We start from the raw sequence: 24,953 nt of genomic DNA, 5'->3' as shown, positions 1-24,953 counted from the left end.
TGAAGAAATGGAGACCTGGAGGAGTTAAGTTACTTGCCCATGGTCACACAGTGAGTGACTGGCAGTGCATTGTAGGACTAGCCTTTTATTTTGAGGAAAGTGTCTTAGTTCATTTTCTTTTGCTAATCATACAGTATTACACACTGGGTATGTTGTAAAAAGAAAAGTTTGGCCGGGCGTGGTGGTGGTGCATGCCTGTACATCTAGCATGCAGATGCAGGGGGATCTCAAGTTCAAGGCTAGCATGGGCTACAATAGTGAGACCTTGTCTCAAAAGAAAAAAGGAAGGAGGGAAGGAAGAAAAGAGGTTTATTTTGGTTCCTGGTTCTGGTCCAAGGTTGAGAGGCTACATCCATTGATGGCCTTCTTGCTGGAGTCCAAATCTAGTCTCAACATCATTGGCAGGAGACAGCACCTATGCCAACTCAATTGTGGGGCTCCACCCTGATGACCTTATCTAATCCTAATTGCCTACTGATGACCACAGTCTGAGTACCATAGTCAGATTGTGCTTCCACCCTTTTAAAATCTCACAGTGGAGATTCAACTCCAAGCTGAGTTTTGGAGGGCAAACCATAGTCAAACCATAGCAGAAGGTGTTCCATGGTGCTGGGGATGAATGTGTTTGAATTTCCCTTGTACTTTTAATGCTTTCATAGACTGACACCTATAATCTAAGCAGATTATCTTAACCTGTTTTAATGAATATTCTTCCTGATTGATGTTTCAACAACGCTGACATTTTGGTAATCCTTGTTCATTTTTGGCCTTAACTTGTTTAGAATGGTCTCATTACTAATGAGGAAAAGTACATTTTGGCTCGAGCTGTTTTGTTTGATGTGCAGCGCTGGTTTTAGAAACATGGCTAAATACATTCTCTATTTAGAAACAGGACACTACTGTAGGTCAGGAGGGTATTGTATGTTGCAAGCTAAGGATTTCACATGTAAATGACTCTGGGTTTAATTAATTTTTCTGAGTGGAGACCATACCATTAGGAATCATTTAAAAATATGGCACTTTAAAACATTTGGCAGTATTAAAATTCCATTTAAAACCCAGGTGTGATAAGGAAAAGAAAGTATATTGGAATTTAACTTTGGCCAGCTGTCTTTTTTTTTTTTTTTTTGAGGTGCTAGGGATCGAACTCAGGGCCTTATGATTGGTAGGCAAGTACTCTACCACTTGAGCCACATCCCAGTTCCCATCCATCTTCTGTTATATTTTCTTGGACTTGTACTTTGCTTTCTGAATGAGTTAGGTTACAACACTAGCTGTTGTAAAACACTAGAAGTTTATTTCTTGCTCATATTCCTTGGTGGGTGTTCCAGGTAGGTGAGTGGCCCCTACATATGGTGATTCAGGGGCCTATGCTCTTGCTGTGTTGTGGCTCTACCCCGGGCTCAGCAGCTTTTTCTTAAAGGTTCAGATAGAACAGAATTGTAGGCTTGTGGTCATATAGTCTCATTACTCTGCATTTTAGCAGGAAGTGAGCTATACATAATAGGTAAATGAATGAATATGGCTGCTTCCAAGTAACATTTGATAGAAACAGGCCTAGTTTGTCCATCCCTACACTCGGCATCAGAGTTCTTTCAGCTTGTCCTTTGAGAGAAAGAGAAAGCAAAGAGAAGGCATACCTACTTGAATGCCTGGGCCTAGAAGTGACACCATCACTTCCACTTACAGTCCACATCCTGGGTGAACTAGTTATATGGGCTTCAAATGTAAGAGACTGAAGAAATCTAGTACTTAGCTGGGCAGCTTCTTCTCAGTGATAGCCCTGCACTAGAGAAAAGGGTGTCCAAATGTTAGAGGCACAGCTTTCTTCTGTGCCTCACCTTCATTCTTCTTTCTGGAGACATAGTTCTCTTTACTGTCTTGTCTTCCACGATGCACTGTAAGCTTCACGAATGCTTGTCCTTGTATCCTCACACCTGCTATGTATTAGACATGTGATACATAATTGTTGAATGAATGAAAATTTAGTCAATGAGTTAGTATTGACGTTGTTACGCCTGATAAAGTTGCTTTTTTTCTTTTTGGCTCAACTAGGGTTTGAACTTCATGCTTGCGAAGCAGGTACTCTACCACTGCAGCCCTCAAGTTGCCTTTTAAAAGAAATCCCTAATACCTGCTTTTTAAAAGCTGTCTGGGGTTATGTAAGTGATCTTTTAATATGAAAAATAGGGGTGGGAGGGAGTGACTCAAGTGGTAGAGTTTGAGTTCCTGAGTTCAAACCCCAATACCACCAAAAACAAAAAAAAGATGAGAAATAATTACTGTCTAGAGATGTGGCTCAAGGGTTCCATAGAACGCCTGCCTAGCAAGCATGAGGTCTTGAGTTCAAACCCCAGTACTGCCAAAAAAAGAAAAATAATTACTAAAAAGTACAGGTTTTAGAGGACTTTTTTTTTTCTTTTCCCACTGAAGTAGGCAGTGATCCATCTTTGACAGAATTTGAAACCTGATGTTTCTTGCTTAGAAACCACAAGTCTGCTCTCTCACTGGTGCTCATACAGTGCTGCCCTCCTGGACTCAGAGGGCTTAGGAGAATGGTGGATACTTGGTAGAGGGTTAGACAAGTAGGCATGATGGTGAGTTTTGGATTTTTACTCTGCCTCTGGGGTTGTGATAAAAAGTGATGCAGGAGATGGGCTGTGGCTTCTTTATAAAACAGGTCTGTGCTATGGCTTGGTTGTGGTTTATCCCCACCTAAACTCATGTTGAAATTTAATTGCCAGTGTAACAGTGTTGAGAACTGGTAGGGCCTTTAAGGGGTATCTAAATCATGGAAGCTGCACTCTCAGTAAGAGATTACTGTAGTTCCTATAAGAGTAGGTTAGTTATCCTGAGAGCGGATTATTATAAAGTCAGCCACACATGCCTCCCCCAACTCCACACCCCCAACATGCTTGCCCTTTCCACTCCTCCCCCATGCAACTGAGCAGCACATAGCCTTCACCAGAAGCTGAACATATGCTGGCACCATGCTCTTGAACCTCTAGAACCATGAGCTAATTATATCTCTTTTCTTTAAAAACTATGCAGGCTCAAGTATTTTGTTATAGCAACAGAAAACAAACAACCTGTGAACCTGTCTCTGGGGTGAGTCGAAAGAGCTACTTTTAAAGAGTTTGATTTGAGGATCAGTCATCTGGTTTGAGTTATTTTCTGTGCCTGTGATCCTATTAGTTTCTGTAGAGAGTACAATGAGATAGATCTTGAGGGCAGGTATGGAAAAAAAAAAATAGCAGGCTATAAAACCTGCTGGTGAGTAAGATCTCTAATGCAAGGCCCAACCCTTGATAGTGATCCTGCATTCATGCCCTAAGTAGACTTCATCTGTGAGCCAAGAGCCAATTGAGTAGGGACCTGGGTTGCTGAAGGACTGTTTCAGGAGACCACATGTTATTAAAACTGAGCCATGCAGGCTCTCATTGATGGTCTAGTAAGAGCATACAGCCTGGACAGGACTGAGACTGGGTCCTTTATTCGCTCCATAAACAATTCAAGGACCACAGCAGTTTTACTTTTGTGTGGCTTAACATAGCAAGGAAAAGTAAAGCTTTTCTACACTTTATCAGGATGATTTTTATATTCTGTCTTCACTGCAGGCATTGTGCTATACCAATGATGAGTGTGGGGGATGATAAGCCAAAAATTAATTTGCAAAGACCAGTGTGTGTCTCTGTAGGCCCCATGGTACTGCACCATCTACTCCCAGTCCCGTTGATCATAGCCTTATTGTCTAGAATATATGCAGGAAGTGCTTCTGTGTGGCAAAGAGCTGTCACAAAGTTCACAGAACTCTCAGGACCTCCTCCAAAGCCTGTTTGTTCTAATGTGTGGGAGTTCATAGAGCACATAGGAGATGCAAAGCAGCATATAGGAGAAAGGTTGCCTCAGTCATCCAGCTAAGTGGGGTGTCGAGGGAATTCTTAAGGTCAATGACTAGTGGGCTTGGGCTGGGGAAACTGAGGCATTTTAGTCAGCACATTGCCCTTGGATGTTGGTTGAACATTCTTTACCAAACTGCATGGTTCTTCTTCCCTAACAATGTGCTTATCACTTTGCTAGGAATATCTCATTTAGTGCCATTTTTTTTTAATTGTTCTGCTGGGGGTACATTGTGGCATTTACAAAAGTTCTTACACTGTATCAAATATATTCGCCCATTCAGTGCCATTCTTGCACACCAACTTTTCCACATGTTTATGATGAAAAACTTACTGAATTTGTGTTTCAGTTTGTGGTCAGATGCAGTTTTGAATTATATTCATGAGCAAATTCTTTATCTCAGACTTAGAAACCACCAGAACACAGCAGTAGGATGTTGGTTTCCAGAGTGATGATCTGTCTCTTTTTAAAAGATATAGCCTAGAAGGGTGACTAAAATTACATTTGCAACATTGCGGAGACTGGCAAAAATGAATTTTGGAAAGCCTTTTTTCTTTAGAACATGGCACAATTAGATACTTATAAGAGGAATAGGTTGTTTTAATAATTAGGTCCCCTGAATATAGGCTTTGGTTTTAATACCCAAAAGAGTAATTTTGGAGGTGGGTGTGGTGGTTCAGGCCTATAATCCCAGCATTAGGGGAGACAGAAGCAGGAGGATTGAGAGTTGGAGACCAGTGTAGGCTACACAGTGAAACCTTGTCTCAAAAAAGCCAAGGGCTAAGGATGTAGTTTGGTGGTAGTGTGCTTGCTTAGCCTGTGCAAGGCCCTGGGTTCCATCCCCAGAACTTGAAAGAAATAAAAAAAGCACTTTTGTAGGGAAGACTACTAATTTTGGGGAGAAATTCTAACTTGTAAATTTAATCTCAATTTTGTGATTTTTTTTATTTTAAGAAATTAGAGTCAGCAAGTCATCATTAGGAGAAAATGGCCTCATTATATGCAGCCAAAAGATTTGGGTTGCCTTTTGTTGATTGCTTATAACCCTCTGTGCCATAGGTACACAAGAAATAAAAGCGTTTCTTTTGCCTTTTATGAAACTGAAAATATCCTGCCCCTGTAATGAATCAAAATTGAGTTTTTATGTATGGCTTTTATAAACGTGGCTATTTCCTAGTGCACCTTATTGCTAACAAATTTATCAGGTGAGGTGGGTACTTCAAGGCAAGTGTTTCAAGCAGTTGTAAAGTTGGTTAGAGAACGATATGGAACGTACTTACTTGCTGAATTGCATAGAAACAGTGTAGTTAAGGATAGCAGGTAAACCCAGAAAGACTTTTTTTTTTAACTTTAACTTTTTAACTTTTTATTGTAGGAAATTTTAAATATACATGAAAGTAAAGACTGATCACCCATGTACTCAATACCCAGTTTCAATAATTAACATTTTGCCAATTTTCCTCTTGTTAACTTATGATGTGGCTGAACTGTTATTTTGGTCCATCTATGTATGAAAACAGTTTATAGCATCCTGAAAATGCCTCCTGAATTCTGGCTAGGTGCTCCAGAACAAAACTGGAGCACCTAGCCAGAATTCAGGAGGCATTCTTTCTATACTCATCCATGGAGTATAGAAAGAGGCTGTGGGCCTCAAACTAAGTTGTCTAAACTGTGTTTTCTTGTCTTTGAAAGAATAGGTGTTATGAAAAAAAATGCTAGGTATCTTTTCATCCAAAGTTTATATTTAATATATAAGGAAAGTATGAAATACCTTGGAGATTATTTCCCCTGTGCAATAATTAGCCTCTAAGAAGAAGTTTGCCATGCCTCAAAGATGAGTTCACTTCAAGATGGTTCCAGGGCATGAGCAGACCTTTGTGCTGGTTCCCAAACCACTGTGGTTAACTCAAAGTTTCCTGCTGTAGCTTCTTTCAGTACTGTCCAGATGGGTTGCTGAAGATGCTATTGAGAAAATACTAAAGTTTATATGCATATTCATTTTTGCTCTTTTTAGCTAAGAAAGTAACAAGCCTAGTGATATTTAACGTGCAGATGGCCATATTTTGACCTTTGGCCAGAAGCATTGGAAATGATCAATTTGTTTAAAATGTGGATTAACATCCATTTTTATTAATGGTGAGCTTCACCTTGAGTACAAATGTTGTGCCTTAAGGTGTCAACTGATAGTATGAAGATACCATAGTGGAAATAATAAAAATTAGCAAAAAGACTAATTATGTCATCTTTTTCTTTGTTTCTATTGTTTGCTTTTTATAAAAGCTATATTAGAATGTGTATATGATTTATAAGCAAAGATAAATAGTATTGGTACATATTAAAAAATTGCTTAACTGGGTGTGTGATCTGGAATGTTTGAAAGCCACTGCCTTACTTGCTTGCTCATCTATTATAATTTCAGCACTTACATGTTCATATGATTAATGTTTATTGTGTAATAGCATAAATCAGACTTTGGTTTATTGTGCTAGTTCAGTCTGACATCATTGTATTTGTCTAATTTGAGTGTTATTTTCTACACTATTAATCTCTGCTAACGTATTATAATTTAAAGTGCATTACAATTTAAAACCCGAATTTGGGAGATGCTTCTCTGAAGGATAGGAAAGCTGGGGTGGAGGCCGTTTTCCCACAGTCTATGAATTTAACCCTGACTCCAGTGATTCTAGTGATATGCCTGTGAAGGTGACCTTGAAGCAGGCAGTGGGAGGATGTGGACAGTATTGATGCTGGTGCTTCCCTTCCCTAATGGACTTTTTTTTTTTTTAATGTTCTCTATAGTATCTTTGAGTAATATTTTGAATGTTGGCTCTCTGCTTGAGGCTATCATTCATAGTGTGACTTCTGTATGTCTGCAAGTCTGCTTGTCTTTCATGGGTAAAATTAAATTCCTAGCTAACATTCTGTAATCTTTATTAGACTGTTTCTTTTCTGTTCTCAAACTCCATGTTCTGTGATGCTCTTTTTATTGTCTTCTCTAGTTCCCAATTATCAGTAGATCCAAAAGTGGCCAAAAGATGAAGTCCTGCTTATTTTTTAATGCCGGGGCAAAAGAAGAGCAGTCACCTGTGTGTGTACTTCAGAATTGCTTCTCAGCATCAGTGGCTCAGGCCCCAGCTCTGGTCTCATACATAGGGTTTGCGTCTTCCCTGATAGGCTGATAGAAGGGACAAGTAGAGATTGAGTGATAGTCAGGCACATAGGCCAGCACAGCCACAGAGTAAAATACATTGTAGTGTTACTGGTGTCAGCCTGGGTGCCACACAGACGATTCCCATCGCTTCCTCTGGCCAGAGGGCTGGTGCTCTCCTCTGGTCAGGAGGCATCAAGCTTGGCCTTGAACTTCTCATTGGCACTGTGACTGAAAGTAAGCAAGTCTTCCAGACTTTATTATTTTGCAAAAGGTTAATTGTAGCTTTTAGTTTTTCCAAGTATTAAAGGGGCCCCTTGAAAGATTATAGTTTGTACTTTCAGCCAAATGTGGCTCCTAAATCTATCAGAGATTGAAGAGAAACCCCTGACCTTTTACAAACACCATCACAGGACCAGCCTGTGAGCCAGACAGCTGCGGCGTGCTGACTGGGTCATTGTCGCCAGCAGCATGTACTCTGTCTCCATTTTAACAGTTCCAGCTTCAGAAAGAAATGAGGCTTGTCTGCAACGATGTAGTGTAGGCTGAGAACATCTGTTTTTCCACCTGAGCTCTTGCAATGGAATGAAGTGCTAGCTGTGTTCTACATCTCTTTGAACTCACTCCCATGTCCCATAACAAAACAAAGTTTCAGAAATACTTCACTTGGTAGGATTGAGGGTTAAGAGTTTTAGAACAGGTTAGCAGTGGACAGTAGAGGCTGTGTGAGGACACAGTGAAAGCCTCGGCGTTGCTGGGCTGCTCTCATCATTGGAGATTTGACTGCTGAAGTCTAGAAATTCTATGTGTAGACTTACCCAAGGAGTTACTCAAGTCCCAGGAAAAATTTGGCTTCTTGATGATACGAAAAGGTGATTAGATTTGTAGTGGGAAATCATTTTCTCAAGGGTGACCTGGTTTGGGGTGCCTAGGAGTGCCTTAGGGGTAGAATTGGGGGTCCTGGAGGAGAGTTGTACCTGGCTAGCCTCCTGACCTGAGCCTCCCAAAAGTCAGTCTGTAACTTGGCTGCCTGTCTGATGTGGGGCAGGTAGAAGCCCCTGTCATTCTCTCCCGGCTTCCTATCAATGCTTGCCATGTTCTAGAAAGAGCCTTGCATAGGAGGCAGGATATACCTGGGCTCTGGCCACAACATCTCTCTTCTCCAGATAAGAAGGAGCTGATTCAAAGCTGGGCACCGCCAGTGGCTCCCACCTGTAATCCTAGCTACTTAGGAGGCAGAGATCAGGAGGATTGTGGTTCGAAGCCAGCAAATAGTTTGTGAAACCCTATCTTGAACAAAAAAACAAAAAAAGGGCTGGTGGAGTGGCTCAAGTGGGTTCAAACCCCAGCACTGCAAAAAAAAAAAAAAGAAGAAGGGGCCAATTCAAATTCTGTCCTGCGAGACTTTAACTTTTTTTTGGTCATATTGGGGTTTGAATTCAGGGCCTCGTACTTGCTAGGCAGGTGCTGTACCTCTTGAGCCACTCCGCCAGCTCTTTTTTTTATGTGTTGGGTATTTTGAGACAGGGTCCCACAAACTATGTACATGGGCTGGCCTCGAACCTCAGTCCTCCTGATCTCTGCCTGCTGAGTTGCTAGGAGTATAAGCATGAGCCACCAGTGCCCATCAAGCATTAACATTTTGCTCTTAAGATTTTTCTGCACTCCTTATATTGTTATTCTGTGCTATTTTGTGCAGTTTTGCCTTAGTTTTTCTGAGAATGGTGACCAAGTCTTCTTCCAGATAAACGCTCAGCATGTTCCTTTGTGTCTCCAGGTATACAGCCAGCACAATCTTTAACAGGCTGGGGGAGGGGGGACACTAGTCTGTCCTGCTTCCCTGTGATTTCCAAGGACTTCATTTAATCCTCACAGCTGCCCTCTGAATTAGGCTTATTCATGTTATCAATTAACAAACATTTGTTACTCCCTGGATTGATGGACTGTTCTGTGGAGCTAACTGTGCCATGGTAGGAGAAGAACCACTAGCCAGACTGCATGTGGCCTGTGCCATTGGGCTAAGATAGGGCCCACATTCTGAGTCAGGTAGACCTGATGTCAAATCCCATCTGTGCTAGTCTCTGGGACTTGGGAGGCAACTCACTTACCCTCTCTTACCATTTTCCTCCTGTGAAAGTGTACAGAAATGACAGAAACAAAGGAGAAATATATTGCACCTGAGGTGTCTGGAACTAATATGAGCTTAGGTATCAGCTCCTATTATATTAACATTAGTATTTTTGAAACCATGTGCTCAGATTTGTTCATTTTTATTGTGTAAATTACATCTCAAAGAGTACTGTCAGGCTAGGCATGGTGGTGCATGCCTGTCGTCCCAGCACGTGGGAGGCTGAGGCAGGAGGATTGCAAGTTTGAGGCCAGCCTGAGGCTACATAAAAAACAAAACCTGTCTACCCCCTCCAAAAACAGTATTGTCACTGTGGAGAAAAATGATTGTGGCTCAAGCATAGACTAGGAACTGGAGACCAGAGAGGCATGATGCTGGGCAGTAAGCCATACTGGACTCTTGTACAGACGAGAAAACTGATGGTCTGAGAGCTAAGTATTGCCCCACTTGCAGTTAATAAGCATTGAAGGCAGAATTGGAACCCAGGCTGTCTGAGGCTTAGCAGTTCCACCAAGTGCCTGTGTTTGACCAGCAAGCAATTTTTTGTGTAATCAGATCTGAGCAGGGTAAGGTCTCACTCAGGCTATCAAATGACTGTTCACAATAGATGTGCAGTTCAAATCATGATCCATGGGTGGTTATTTGCTTTTTGGCAGCTGTGGACTTTAGCCTCTAATAGCTCTTTAGCACAAAGGAAAGAACATAGCAGTTCAGGAAGGAGGAAATCCTGAAGATGAAAGGGAAGGAGAAACCATAGCCACTGGGGATCTGAGAAGATGCCTGTGGGGAGGAGGGTCGTCCATGCCCATGTTGGATGAAGGGCATTTGGAGCCCTGACCCACTGTCTCAAGGGAAGGCATCGCCTTGGTTCTCTCCCAGCCTCTCACCACTGTGGTGTGGCTGGTAGTGTGTTGTGTTTTGGAACTGTGTAGGTAGGGCCAGAAACACTCTTCTTTCTCTCACATTCTTCTCAGTCAGGTTGTTCTAGAATTCCTGGAATTTGGCAAGTGGTGGAGGGTGACCCATATCTGTCAGAGCTGTCCAAAGGATAGCTGCTTCCTCGGCTCAGAACGGGGTCCCTGTGAGGGAGGACGGGGTGGACACAGGCTGCAGTGCATGCAGCGGGAGCTCTAGAGGGGCCTGTTCTTCAGGCTGCCGGGCTGAGCACCTGGCTCTGAGACTAAGAACCAACTCCCTGATGCTCTGTGGAAAAGGTTGCCAGATTCAAGAGTTTTCTAGGGACAGGAATTGAGCTGCAGCTTGTTAAGACTGGGGCAGAATGATGGCTCATTGCCAGAGTGTCTGTCCTGCAAACGTTAGCTGATACAGTGTTAGTACCCAACGCATGTGCCTATGCCTTGTTTTATTTTCTGAATCTGAAAATCAAAGGGATAAACTAAGAACTCAATGTAAGATTCTCCATAAATAAATTCAGTATCTTTTACTGTTCCTGTAGAGGAATAAATAAATAAATAAATAAGAGATTTAAAAAACTTTAGCCTTTGACCTAGATTTTTAAAATCTAAAATGATCTACAGTAGATCATTTTATTTGGAGATTAGATTTTATTCCCTCATTTAATTATGCAGAACATCCAGTAAAACACAACATAAAATTACTATTACTGAGTTAGGTGCCTCTTGTAATTAAGTCTGTGTTGGAAGTGTCAGTAGAGAAAGGAAGACTTTGCTTACTGTGTTTGAGCCAAGTGTCTAAGGGCTAAAAAGCTTGTAGCTAAGACGTGGCCTATACTGTCTTGTACAATAGCCACTTTCCACATGTGACACCCAACACTTGAAGGGTAGCACTCTACTGCTGAGCTATGCCTCTAGCATAGTAGGAACCACAGTTCCAACTAGGTAGCTTGTTGGAACTGAGTTGTGTTCTGTTAAAATTAAAGACTTAGTAAGACGCAAAGATTGTAAAATACCATCTTTTTTTAGTAGTGATTACATGTTGAAATAATATTTTGGATATGTTGGGTTAAATAAAATATATGGTTAAAATTGATTTCCTCTCCTTTTTTCCCCTTTCTTTTTTCTTCTCTCTTTTTTTTCTGGTGGCACTAGAGTTTGAACTCAGGACCTTGTGCTTGCTAGACAAATGCTTTTACCACTTGAGCCATGTCCCCAGCCCTTTTTGCTTTAATTTTCAGATAGGGTCTCCCTATCCTGGGCCAACCTCAGACTAATATCCTCCTACCTATGCCTCCTGCATAGCTGGAATTACAGGTGCATGCCACCACACTCAACTGTTGGTTGAGATGGAGGTCTTGCTATAACTTTTATGCCCAAGCTGGCCTCAAACCATGATCCTCCAAATCTTTTCTCAGGACCAGCTGGGATTATAGGCATGCACAACCATGCATGGCATCATTTTTCATTTTTAATATAGCCACCAGACAATTTAAAATTGAATATTTTTATGACTCATTATATTTGCATTGGACAGTACTATTCTGGACAGTTCTGCATTTTCTGACTTAGTTAGGAATGACAAAATGAAAGCAATTAGAGAGAAACAACCTTTTATTTCTTAAGTTTATTACTCTATTTCTCAGAGTCTGTAATGAGAATTACTTTACAATATAATGACTATCCCTGAGTGTTTCTATTCTTTTGGGAAATGGATAATAACTTTAAAGACTAGGAATTTTGTCTAAAATTCCAGTACTGTCTTAATTCTGCTGGCTCTTTTATGTGTCTAATTTTACATAGCTGGAAACTACAGAAAAATATTTTATCTGGAGATATTATTACAGTAAATTTGTCCTGTATCAAGTGATGACTATAATTTAAAACAGTCATTACATATAAGTTGACATCTCAGCTAAGGTGTTGTGATGGATGGGTCATACATGCTGTGTACCTCAAGTAGCCTTTTCTGTAGCCAATCACTCAAAAAGAGCAGTCCCAGTGGCTCATAAATGACACTGATAGAGAGGTGTCTATTGGTCTCCCATTTCCTGATCTTAAGAAATTCTCAGTCCTTCCTTTCTTCGCTCATTCCATGAATTCTTCTTAGTTTCAGTAGCTCTGTTAGTAAATAGAATTGGGCTCTGAAGCCACTCTAAATCTACTTGCCTTTACAATTGTCACCCTAGGAAACCTGTTATGGGTGAGATAGCATTTTCTGCAACCAAATTGGATAAAAAGATAATTGGGGATCTGTGTAAAGAGATCTTTAGTGAAAATGGTTGGGTTAGACCCAGGCGTAGTAGCACTTGGGGAAGGTGGAGGCAGAAGGATGGACAGTTTGAGGCCAGACTGAGCTATACAGCTTGACCCTGTCTCAAAAAAGGGGAGGGGAGTGACAGAGGATATGTTTGTGTTTTAAAAGAAACCTATCCAATACCAGCAGCATTCATGTTTTTTCAAATGCATATAGAACTGTCACCAAGACAGAACATATTCTGTATGATTAAATAAGTCTTAACAAATTTTAAAAACTCAAAATTATGCAAAGAAAGTTCTTTGGCCATAATGTAATTAAACTAGAAATCAATAATAGAAGATATATGGAAAATCCCAAATGTTTAGAAATTAAACATACTTTTAAATAGCTTCTGGGTCCAAAGATAAAGTCAAAAGGGAAATTAGAAAAAAATTTTCAATTTCATGAAATTGAAAATATGTCAAACATTTCCACTAGTGCATTGCCTAGAAGAACTTAATAGCAGTACAAGTTTGTATCAGAAGAGAAGAGCCGGGTGCCTGTGACTAACACCTGCAATCCTAGCTTCTCAGGAGGCAGAGATCAGAGATCGGGAGGATCCCTATTCAAAGCCAGCCCAGAGCAGATAGTTTTCAAGAATCCTATCTTGAAAAAACCCATCACAAAAAAAAGGGCTTGATGGAGCATCTCAAGTTGTAGAGCGCCTGCCTAGCAAGCGTGAGACCCTGGGTTCAAACCCTATTGCTGCAATAAGAGAAGAAAGATGTGAGACAAGTACAAAGTATTGCTGTCAGGACTGGCTCCACAAACATTGAAAGAATTGGAGGAAATATTGTAAACAACATTATGCCCAGAAATTGGGGACTTAAATGAAATAAATCATTTTAAATAAATTCGTTGAAAGGTACAGACCACCGAAATTCACTCCAAAAGAAATACATAGTCTGGGTGTGGTGGTACATATCTGTAATCCAGTACCTGGGAGGCTGAGGCAGGAGGATCATGAGTTTAAGGCCAGCATGGGCTAGGTAATGAGACCATCCCAAAACAACAAAACATACAGAAGAAATACATAACCTACACAATCCATTAGAAATTGAAGAAGTTGAATTCATGGTTTAAAACCTTTCTAAAAAGAAAATCCTAGTCACAGATGACTTAATTGGCAAATTGTACCAAACCTTAGAGGAAGAAATTATATTAACTCTTCCTGAAAATAGAAAAGGGAGAACACTTCCCAACTCATGTTATAAGGTTTACTAATTCCAAAAGACATTGCATGGAAACATAGACCATTGCCCTTATAAAATTAGGAGGGAAAAGCAAAATATTTGCAAACCAGATTCCATGGTGTATTAAAGGGATGAGGATTGGGTATAACTCCAGTAATAGAGCACTTGTGTAGCATGCAACAGGCCCTGGATTCTGTTCCCAGAACTGCAAAAAAAAAAAAAACCCAAAAAACATAATCATAATCATAGCATTGTTCTGGTAAACTGGCTTCTCAGAAGGGGGAAAAAAAAAAGGGGAAAGGCTTGATTTGTGCTGCTCCCCAGTTTCCAGCATGTAAAAATTTTCACCATGGCCAGTACAAGCTCCCAATGTGAAGTTGCTGAAGGTAGAGTTGGGAAATGCACTTACATCACCTGTCATATAGCCCAACTTGAGCACATCATTAATCCTGAGAACGGAAGACTGAGCCAACATTTAAAAGTAAACGAGGCCAGGTGAGGTGGCTCAAGGCTGTAATCCCAGCTTCTCAGGAAGCAGAGGTTGGGAGGACTGAGGTTCAAGGCCAGCCCACATGAAAAGTTCTTGAGACCCGAATCTCAGCTGATTAGCTGGGCATGCTGGTGTGGCACCTGTCATCCCTGCTATTCAGGAAGCATGCATAGTAGGAGACCCTATTCAAAAAAAGCAAAAAGGGCTGGAGATGGGGCTCCAGTGGTGGAGTATCTGCCTAGCAAGCACATGGCCTTGAGTTCAAACTCCAGTACTACCACCACCAAAAAAAATCTATTCTCAAGTACATTTATACTGATTTTAGGAGGGAAGGAGACTTGGAGAACACAGTTTTGCTCATTTAAGTTACTATGTGTCTTTGGACTTTGACATGTTGACTATATCATTTATTTAATGCCTCATTTTTGTTCATTTGCTTTATTATATGATTTCCATGTTATAGTGGCATTGAAATGGAGTGGTAGGTTTTCTCTGAGTCTTGGAATGGTACCATGCTTTAGCACAGTCTGTGAAATTTTCAAGAGTGTTAGCACGTTGGCTGAGAAGAGTGTGCATTTGGCTAATTAAGAAAGCCAGATTGGTAGACAGGCATAGTGGTATACACCTATAATCCCAGTATTCAGAGGGTAAGGCAGGAGGATTGTGAGTTTCAGGCCAGCCTGGACCACACAGCAAGACCTTGTCTCAAAAAACAAAAACAAACAAGCAAACAAAAAAACTGGACTGGGTGGATTATTCATCCCCAAACGAGGACAGGCAAGAGAGGCATGCTCGGTTACATGAACAAAACTTTTGAGTTTCCTGATGTGCTTGTCAACTTAAAAAAAAAAAAGGAAGGAAGAACAATACATTTAAGATAATAGACATCACTACCCCCATCTACATTTTTGATTATCAAAACCATACCAAATTGCTCCTAAGAACCTATCATCCATCCAGCTAAGTGGTATCTCAGCAGCCTCCAGTCATTAGGGGGGTGACACCTGCACCACAGTCAAGTTTGGTATCATCATTTTCACACCGAATCAGATTTCCTCTTACTTACTAATGAAAGTCTTTCTCCATCAGGGATGGATGAATGAGATTTCCAACTATGATCCTGAAACTTACCATGCCACTTTGACACATTCAGTCTTCATTCGGCTTGAGGGCGGAACCTTAAGACTTTCAAAGCCCAATAAAAATGTGTCCAGGAGGGCGAGCTACAATGAAACAAAGCCAGAGGTCATCTATATCAGCCAGAAAATCTACGACCTCACTGACAGCAAGGTGAGCCTGAGTACTTTTGGAAGCAGAGCTTAAATGAATGAAAAGCACTTGAATCTTGCTTGTTTTCCTGCACTTTCCCCCTAAAATGTTTTTTGATGTTGTTTTGTTTTTGTTGTTTGAAGGTCAGTATACTTTAGGACTTTAATGCACATATGAAACACCTGAGCTCTTCTAAAACGCAGGTTCTGGTTCTGCAGCTTTGGGCGGGGCCAACAGCCTGCGTTTTTATGAGCTTCCAGGGATGCTCACACCCCACACCGCAGGCCCCGAACCACACCTCAGGAGCCAGGGATCCTACACTCAGAATTCTCACCTCAAAAGCTGTTCTATATTGGTTGCATAGGGTACTAACTAAGGCTTTACCCTATAAAGTGTGGAAAACATGCATATGCAAAATAATTGCATTTTGATAAGGTATATTTATTTTGTGAGAAATCTAAATTATTTGTTACTGCATGAAGCTATAGGTTCTCTGTTCTTCTTATAACTCATGTGAATAATCTTTAATTTTCTCCAAAATGACACAATTATGTAGTGGTTTTTGCATAAATTTTTTACTTGCATTGTCTTTAGTTTCACATCTAGATTGATAAGCCCCCTCCTACCCCCAGTTTAAGTTTCATCCAGAAACATTAAACTCGGTCTCTAAACTTAGTTGGTAGTAATCAGCTAAATATTATTATTGTGCTACTGCTGCCTAAAAGTTACAGATATTTATATTTCTTACATAATTCTTAAACATCTACATTCTGAAATGATTTTGAGGAACAAGAAGTCAGTTCTAAAAATTTATTCCAGTTTCTATTGTCATGTTATAGACAGGTAGTAAAAATTATTTCACATTCATCATTTTAGTCAAAAATTCTGGAAGTGTTGTGTTTGTGCTACGCAGAATATTAACGCACAGTGTAGCTGCTCCTCAGTATGTAAATCATTTCCCTTTTTTGTAGATTTATCTTGTGCCTAAAAGTTTGGCTCGCAAACGAATCTGGAATAAAAAGTACCCCATTTGTATCGAGCTTGGTCAGCAAGATGACTTTATGTCTAAGGCTCAGACTGATAAGGAGACTTCTGAGGAGAAGCCACCAGCCGAGAGAGAGCTGGGAAGTGAGGACCCTAAGAAGCCACTCCACTCTCAAGAGGGAGCAAGATCTGGCCAGCGAGATCAGATACTGTATCTGTTTGGGAGAACTGGCCGAGAAAAAGAGGAGTGGTTTAGGAGATTTGTTCTAGCATCTAAACTGAAGTCAGACCTCAAGAAGCCACCTGGAGTCTCCGGAGGTAAACCAGGTAATGGCATTTGTGCTACGTGCTCATACATTTTTAAAGGGCTTGCGGGGAGATTGGGGAAGATTGTCAGACAAGCAGGAAGGAAACCCATCCAGTGTTGATTACTCTCTGCCACTTGAAGTGTGTTCTTGTGACTCATGTACCTGTTAGATTGATCACTGCAGCCCTTTGTACCAAGTCATTTCACCAGTGATGGGTCCATTTGCAGATGTATGTGGTCAGCCTTTAGTGGCTCCAGGGGATTATATTTTATTTGTGCATATTGTGATGCTCTGAGAGACGCAGCAGCAAGAAAACCTTGTCATAAGAAAACAGGTAAGCACTAGGGGAGTAGCGTGATAGTAGAGTATGTCCTTACTATGTGTAAGGCCCTGGATTTAATCCCCAGCTCTGAAAAAAAAAGAAGAAAGTCAAGGAGAGATATTTCAGGCTGGTTCACTCAAGTCTGAGCTTCCAATAGAAATGCAGAATCCTCAGGCCTGCTGACCATTTGTTTCAAATCCTGGTCATTTGGATGGAAAACCACATAACACCTCTGTTCAGCAGTGGCTGGACCTGGTGCTGCAAAGGCCATAAAACCAGCAAACAGCAACAGCAGCCTGTCCGTCGGGTGCTTGTGTTTTTTTTTGTTTTGTTTTGTTTTTTCTTTTATTATTCATATGTGCATACAAGGCTTGGTTCAATTCTCCCCCCTGCCCCCACCCCCTCCCTTACCACCCACTCCGCCCAGGTGCTTGTGTTTGTTAGACAAAATGACCTGTATGAGTCAAATGTTTAAGAATTACTATGCTAAAATAAGCATGCTGCAACCAGTAATTGTGGGACATCTGAGAAGGACAAGATCAATGTGTATATTATTAGGGAGACTTTCTTGGATGGAGCCAGAACTAGGGCGGAGCCACTCTGGGGCTTTCCCTGACATGAATTTGTGTTAATCGGGGAGTACATGGCTCATGTGGGCCTCAAACATGGCTTCTGGTTGCTTTGCTTCCTCTTCTGGGTAGTGATTTGGACCCTTACCCAGTACATTTGTTGACCTTCCATTCTGTCAGCTTCAGCACCAACTTCCATCCTGACCCTGAGCATCTGAGAGTCCAGAAGTTCCTGGAAATACCTTAAGCACAAAAAAATAGGGAGAAGGAGTGTATTTACTTCCAAGGGCTGCCAGGAACAAATACCACAACCTGAGTGGTATAAAACTATAGATGCTTACTTTCTCCCAGTACCAGATGCTAGAAGTCCAAAATCAAGGTATTGGCAGAATTAAGCACCCTCTGAGACTGTTCTAAATCCTTCCTTGCCTCTTTTTAGCTTTTTTTGGTGGCAGGGGATCCCTGGCTTGCAGCTGTGTCCCTCCAAACTCTGCCTCTGTTGTCTTGGGATGCTGTCTCAGTGTGTCTCTTCTTGTAAAGACACTGGTCATATTGTATTAAGAGCCCACCCTACTTCTAGCATGACCTCATTTTAATGAATTCTGTCTACAATGACCCCATTTCCAAATAAAATCACATTCTGACATGTGGCAGGGGAGGGGAGGGTTGGGGAGGAGTTAAGATACCAATATGTCTTTTGGGAGGCATAATTTAACCATAGTGCTTAGTAAAAGAAGATTCAAGTCAGTGAGAACTACTCAGCACCAACCACTGCTCAGCCCCCCTGGTAGGTCCAGTACAGTAGCCATGAACCCTGGTGTTTTTTTGTTTTTTTTTTTAATTTTCTTTTTCTTTTTTTTGGAAGGAGGGTACTGAGTTTTGAAATCAGGACCCTCCAGGTGGCTTTTGAGCACTCAGAATGTGGCCAGTCCAATTAAGATGTGCTCTAAAGTGTAAGATATACACTGAATTTCAAAGACTTAGTATGAAAAAGAATGTGAAATATCCCATTAAAATTTTTATATTGGTCGAGGCACTGGTGGCTTGTGCCTGTAATTCTAGCTACTTCAAAAGCTGACATTTGAGAGGATTGCAGTTTAAGGCCAGCCCAGGCAAATCGTTCACAAGACCCTAACTTCAAAATAACCAGAGCAAAATGGACTGGAGGTATGGCTCAAGTGGTAGAGAGCCTGCTTTACAAGCACAAAGCCCTAAGTTCAAAACCCCAGTCCCCGCACCCCCAATTTTTTTATATTGGTTACATGTTAAAATGATAAGATTTTAGATATATTGGGTTAAATAAAACATATTCAAATTAATTTCACTTGTTTATCTTTACTTTTTTAGCTGCTAGAAAATTTAAAATGTTGTTTGTAGCTGGCATTATATTTCTGTTAAGAGTATAAAGGTCCACTGGCCTAGGCACTGACACTGAAAATCAAGCAGCCCTCAGGAATGTGTAAGCCTGCCCAGAAATGCAACCTTAGGGCCTCAGGAGTCACCCAGAGAAGCCTCCAAAGTGGCATGTTACTTGTGAACTTAACTAAAAGCTTTGATTATTGTTATGAATTTGAAATCCTACCCAAAGTTCCCATACTTTCACTCACAGCTCAGCAAACTGAATGGTAAGAGCTAGATATGGGAAAGCTTTCAGTGCACTCACTTGAACTAAAGTCAGCAGCTCTGTATTCTCACACCACTAACAATACCTGTATTTAGTCTGGGTTGCCTTTAAAAGCTCTGAATTGACGTATTTATGGTAAGTTTAAGCTACCAAAAATGTGATGAATCTAGTAGCAAAGGTCAATTTGTGAGAACCGAACTATCCTACAAAGCTGTCTCTGACAGTGACTGTCATGTGGCTGGTAATGACTCTCCAAGGGCACTTAGCAATCCATTCCTAGTGTCTCTCTCCACCTGTACTTCCTGTGCCTCTGCCCCTGTCCTCTGCTGAATCTCACTCTGGCCTCTAACCAGTCTGTTCTGCCTTCGCTTTTTTCTTTTTTCTTTCTTTAAAAAAATTTTTTTTGGTGATACTGAGGTTTGAACTTAGGACCTCACATTTACTTGCTTGGCAGGTGCTCTACCACTTGAGCCACTCCACCAGCCCTGCCCTTGCTGATTGATATGTTGTTCTCTATACCTAGAATTATCTTCCCCTGTCTTGGCCAGGAAAATGACAATTCTTCCCTTGAGACAGCCTAGGTGTCACTGGGTGAAGTCAGTGCAAGGGCCAGTGCCTCTTGGCAACATTTGTTACAGAAGATTGTGATTTATCTGCCCATTTGTCTGAGTTCAGTGATATGTTGAATGAAAGATGGCTCCTTTCTGTGAGCTGTAGATGAACAGTCACTTAGCTTTCTGCCCACTTTCCATTTGCCCCTAATAGCAGTCATATACATCCTGACATGGGGTATGCTAGGACTATATCTGACATTTTCCTAAAAGATCAATCACCAGGAGCAAAGGAAAAGGTACCCACCAGAAATACTTCATTGTTCCTATTACTATGAAATCTTGGAGAAGAATGAAAACTGTGCTATAAGTTATCTATCATTAGAGCGAGGAATTTTTCAGGGTACAAATATTTTTTAAATAATCATTTGATAGCATTTTAGTTGCTTTCCCACTTGACCCAGGGGCATCTGTCCTCTGGAGTTTGGTTTGCTTGGTGGTTGTTTTCTTCATTTGTACTAAGAGCCATCACTTCTTTGCTTCAGGGCTTTTGCCCACCCACAGCAGACACAGCAGCCCTTCCGGGCACCTGACCCACAGCCGAAGCAGCAGCAAAGGCAGCATGGAAGAGATCATGTCCCAGCCGAAGCAGAAGGAGCTGGTAGGCAGTGTGCGGCAGAAGATGCTTCTAGACTACAGTGTGTATATGGGCAGATGTGTGCCCCAGGAAAGCCGAAGCCCCCACAGGAGCCCTGTGCAGAGCACAGAGAGCAGCCCCACAGCTGGGAAAAAGGTAAAGCTGTCTGGGCCATGGCCTTTCAGCTCTTCTTAAACTCCTTGTGCATAAGGGATTGAGCACCCATTTTGTCCAGGCTCTCCCCATTCTAGGTCCTGGGGACACATGGTGCTGGGCAAAATGGAGAAGGGCCTTTGTGCTCTGCAAGCGTTCATGCTCTATTCAAGGAGAAAGCAAGGAACAAGCATCAGGTGGTGAAAACTGAAGCTGGGTAAAGGAGACAGAAAGTGGATGAGTCATAGTGTATACCTCTTTGAGGAGGTGACCTTTGGGAAGAGGTCATGAGGCAGTAAGCCACCACACTGTGTGAGGGAGGAGCATTACAGAGTGTTCTCCAGCAGGTATGAAGGCCCCACAGCAGGAATGTGGTTGGGACACTTAAAGAACAACAGTGAGACCAGTATGGCTGGACAGCAAGAAAGGGCAAGAGAGGGAGGCGGGGAGGCTGTGAATGAGGTCAGCGAGACCTCATCAGATCAGTTCCGAGGGAGATGGGAAGCCTTGGAAGGTTTTGACAGGGAGTGACAGTGATCTTATTTAAGTCTAAAAAGGTAAGTGGCTCTCAGTGGAGAACCTGCTATAAGAGGGAAGCAGTGGGTGAGATGCTGCAGGGTGGTGAGCTGAGATCAGGCAGTAGCAGCAGTGGTGAGGGTTGACTGGCCACAGGAGCTGGCTAGACTTGCTGATGGATGGATGTGGTGTGTGTGAGAGGAGGCCAAGGTGACTCCCAGCTTTTGGACCTGAGCAGTTGGGTGGTCAGTAGGAAAGCCACAGAATTGCTGCGAATTAATAGAAGTCTTAATTCCTCAGCAACAGTTGTAGGCTCACATTTGCAGACTCTTCAGCTGTGAATTCAGTGCTTTTCCAACATGATTTCCAAAGTGTAACAAGCTGGACATTGACTTAAGTTCATCCAGGACAAGGTCACTGATGTAGACTGCCATATGCCAGACTTGGTTAGGCACTTTAATAGAATTACTCTGATCCCAGGAACAGTCTGCAATCTAGATGGGGTTCTCTCCATTTTGTAGAAGGAGAAACAAAGAAGTTAGGTAGCTTAGTCACATAGCTGAGTACTGATGGAGTATGCAAAACCTGACCTAAGACCCTGAGGCCCCTCAAATTTGTCAGACTGTCACATCGATGCATCACTGTGGAGCTTGGCAGGATCTGAACCTCCTGCCTCTACTGTGTCCCCACCTCGGAACATGCAGCCTCTTTCTCATGGTCAATCACTAATGTTTAACCTCTTATAGTGACCAAATTTCAGTGCGTAACAAAGGAGCATGTGGTGCCTTCCTTTTGTGCTTTTAAGTGGTCCTTGGTTTTATTTGCTCCACTGATTATTTCACTGTGGTGCAGGGTACTCACCTGACCTGTGTGAACCACATGCTGTTGGCCAGCCTGAGCCATTTGCCTCCGCCCACTGCCCTGAGCTGCCAGGAAGGTTGAAGCATACCTCCCTCTAGACTAGAGCAGGGTGATATGAACTGTTCTAGAAGTGTCATATTTGCTAGCAGTGAGTCCCTCCTCCCCAGATTCCCTTTCTGCTTGGGCTATCAGCTGTCCTGCTCTCAGCAGACCCAGGAAGATCAGGAGAAGAACTGTGCACTGCATGAGAAGATGATCTAATAAAATTCTTGCTTTCTGAAAGGTTTCCACAAATTAAAAAACAAAAAAAGCCCTATTACATTTTTTTATTTTGGCAGTACTGAGGTTTGAACTCAGGGCCTTGGGCTTGCTAGGCAGGTGCTCTACTTTGAGCCAGTCCTCATTCCTAGCAAACCCTGCTTTAGAGCAGTGTTTCCTTGGTGCATGCTGCACATGCACATTGTGTGACGTGATCATTGCCACGCCTCTCCACACAGCATTGCTGCCAGACACTTGGCACTTAGCCCTTTAATTATGCAAAACACTCTTCCCTTTTCTACTTCAGATGGAAATCTTTTAAAACCAGATTGCGCTTCTTGGCCTCCTTAGGCAGAGCAGGCAGGGATGATTTCATCTTTTCTTGATAATTTCAAGACTTAGTACAGCAAACAGAAACTCAAGATAGAAAGGAGAAAAATGGAGGGGATGAACCAGTTTAGGATACAATACATATATACATGGAAATGTCATAATGAAAATCCCTATGTAGCTATCTTAAACAAACAGAAATAAATGTCTTTTTTCGAAAGCAAAGGACAGGAAGGTAAAATGGGTCCTGTCTGGGAATTGGTAACAGTGTGTGTGGGGGGGAGGATATAGAGAAGAGGTGAAAGAAGGTGAATATGGTGAAAATATTATGTACTCATGTATGAGAATGGAAAAATGAGTCCTGTTGAAACTGTTCCAGGAATGGGTGTGGGGGATAAAGGAGAATGAGGGAAGGGGTAAATTTGACTAGGATATATTATAAGCATGTTTGTAAATGTCACAGTACAGCTCCCAAACAACAATAATATGGTGATAAAAATGAAATTAAAAATTTTAAAAAATGAGCTGGTAGAATGACTTAAGTGGTAGAGTGTCTGCCTAGCAAGTGTGAGGCCCTGAGTTCAAACCTTAGTGCCACATAACATAAATAAATAAATAAACAAATAAATAAATTTTTAAAACCCAGAAACCTGGAACTGTCATCATGCAAGAGTTACCAAGGTCAAAAGGCTTTCTACCCCCAGACTGAGGTGCACCAGACACAGGTTCTGCAGTATTCTCTCCCAGTTGTCAGTTGGCTAGTGTTGCCATATGTCCATCCTAGTTGGCTTTTCCATGAGACCCTGTCAAGGCCCTGGAGGACCCCATCTCAAAGGTGGGTCCCCTGCCATTGTTAATTGAATAATTGGTAACTGTCATTTGTTAAGAAGCCAGAGTGTCTGAATTGTGTGATCAGGGGCCACTGACTTTGACGGGCTTTTGAGGAAAGTATGTGAGCTTTAGTGCAGGGTCTTTATGCCCACTTGACCTGCTTGGAGCAGGTAGGATTGTGTCTGGGCTCCTGGGTGGTCTGATAGTAGAGATCTCTTGGGTAAGGTATAGGTGTTTGTTCAGTTCTCTTTTGCTGCATAACAAACAACTCCACGTCCAGCGCCAGTGGCTCACACCTGTAATCCTAACAATTTAGGAGACTGAGATGGAGAGGATCGTGGCTTGAGGCCAAATTGGGTAAATAGTTCACAAGCTCCATCTCCAAAATAATCAGAGCAAAAAGGACCAGAGGTGTGGCTCAACCAGTAGAGCACCTGCTCTGCAGGCACGAAACCCTGAGTTCAAGCACCAATCCTACTAAAAGAAAAAAGAGAGAGAGAGAGATCCACTATAGTGTTCCTATACCATTTGTATTACATTCCATGCTTTTTTTGTAAGTCAGTGGAAATGATTCTTTACCAATTCCATATTAATTTTGTGATTTGAGCAAATGAAAGTTTTCCCCCATACTTGTTGATTTTCTTTTCTTTTTTGGTGAAACATTAATATGCTTTTAAAAATCAGAGCTTGTACAGAGGCATATTTGGAAAAAAAATTCATTCCCCCTCTCCTATTTCTATCTTCCTGTGTTTTTCCCATTCACCCCTTCCCCTCCCACTCTGAGTGAGCCAGTTCCTTTATTCTCTGCTTTATTCTTTGTATAGTTTTATTTCCTCTTCTGTCTTATACTATCAATATTCTTTTGAGTATTGCTACTTCACTTCCAGACACATCCTGGAAATCATTCCATATCAGTTCATAAATTCCACTCTTAAAAAAAAAAAAAGCTGCAAAGGACTCCATTGTGTGAATGAATGTTCCATAGTTCATTGAGTCTCTTCTATATGACACAGAGGTTTTTCCAGTGTTTTGCAATTACAAACAGTGTGCAGTGAACAATCTTGTGGAAGTGTGCTGTTGGGGACTTGTATCTTCAACATGAAATTTTAGAAGTGGAATTACTAGGTGGGAAGACAAGTGCACATGTACTTTTAATAGATAGTACCAAATTCCCTTGTATAAGCGTTGCACCTATGTTCATTCCCAACAGGAATGGCAGTGCCCATTTCCCCAGCCCTTCCAAATGGGGATTTTCTGATATCATTGGTACTCATCCCTCCTGCCAAAAACAGGGTATTTCCTAGGGTCCAAATTGCCTTTATTATCAATCCAAGTGGAGGAACTCAAAGGAGTCAAAGACAAAGGGAACCTTTGGGATTTCTTCAAGTTGCACAATCATGTCTTCAGCATTGGCCACCACCCAGATGCTTGCCAAAGTTCCCTCCTCTTTCCTAGAAGGGGCTGGGGCTTTCCCACCCTCTTCCCACTCCCACCTCACTTTGTCTCACCCTGCTGCTGCTCCTTATGGGCTATGGTGAAAGCATTTCTTTCCCCAGGGATCCAGAGTATAATGGTCATGTCCACATACTTGGCCCACTTGTCATGTTGCCCAATGCTAAATGAATTAGGACCACTGGTCAGGAAGTGAATGAATGGAGCATTGTTAGA

The 24,953-nt window shown here is 41.8% G+C and overlaps 1 protein-coding gene across 5 annotated transcripts in view; it reads left to right on the top strand.

The window, feature by feature from the left end:
• Positions 1 to 24,953, top strand: part of Tex2 (testis expressed 2) — a 107,618-nt gene that overhangs the window by 49,538 nt on the left and 33,127 nt on the right. For all 5 annotated transcript variants that reach the window (XM_074045421.1, XM_020156464.2, XM_074045420.1 and 2 more), the window contains 3 exons: positions 15,162 to 15,362; positions 16,313 to 16,652; positions 20,245 to 20,492. In XM_074045421.1, the coding sequence (XP_073901522.1) occupies positions 15,162 to 15,362; positions 16,313 to 16,652; positions 20,245 to 20,492 (789 nt within the window). The remainder of the gene's footprint in view (positions 1 to 15,161; positions 15,363 to 16,312; positions 16,653 to 20,244; positions 20,493 to 24,953) is intronic.

This window comes from Castor canadensis, chromosome 11, assembly GCF_047511655.1.
Source record: "Castor canadensis chromosome 11, mCasCan1.hap1v2, whole genome shotgun sequence".
NCBI lineage: Eukaryota > Metazoa > Chordata > Mammalia > Rodentia > Castoridae > Castor > Castor canadensis.
This window is presented reverse-complemented; position numbering and strand designations above follow the sequence as displayed.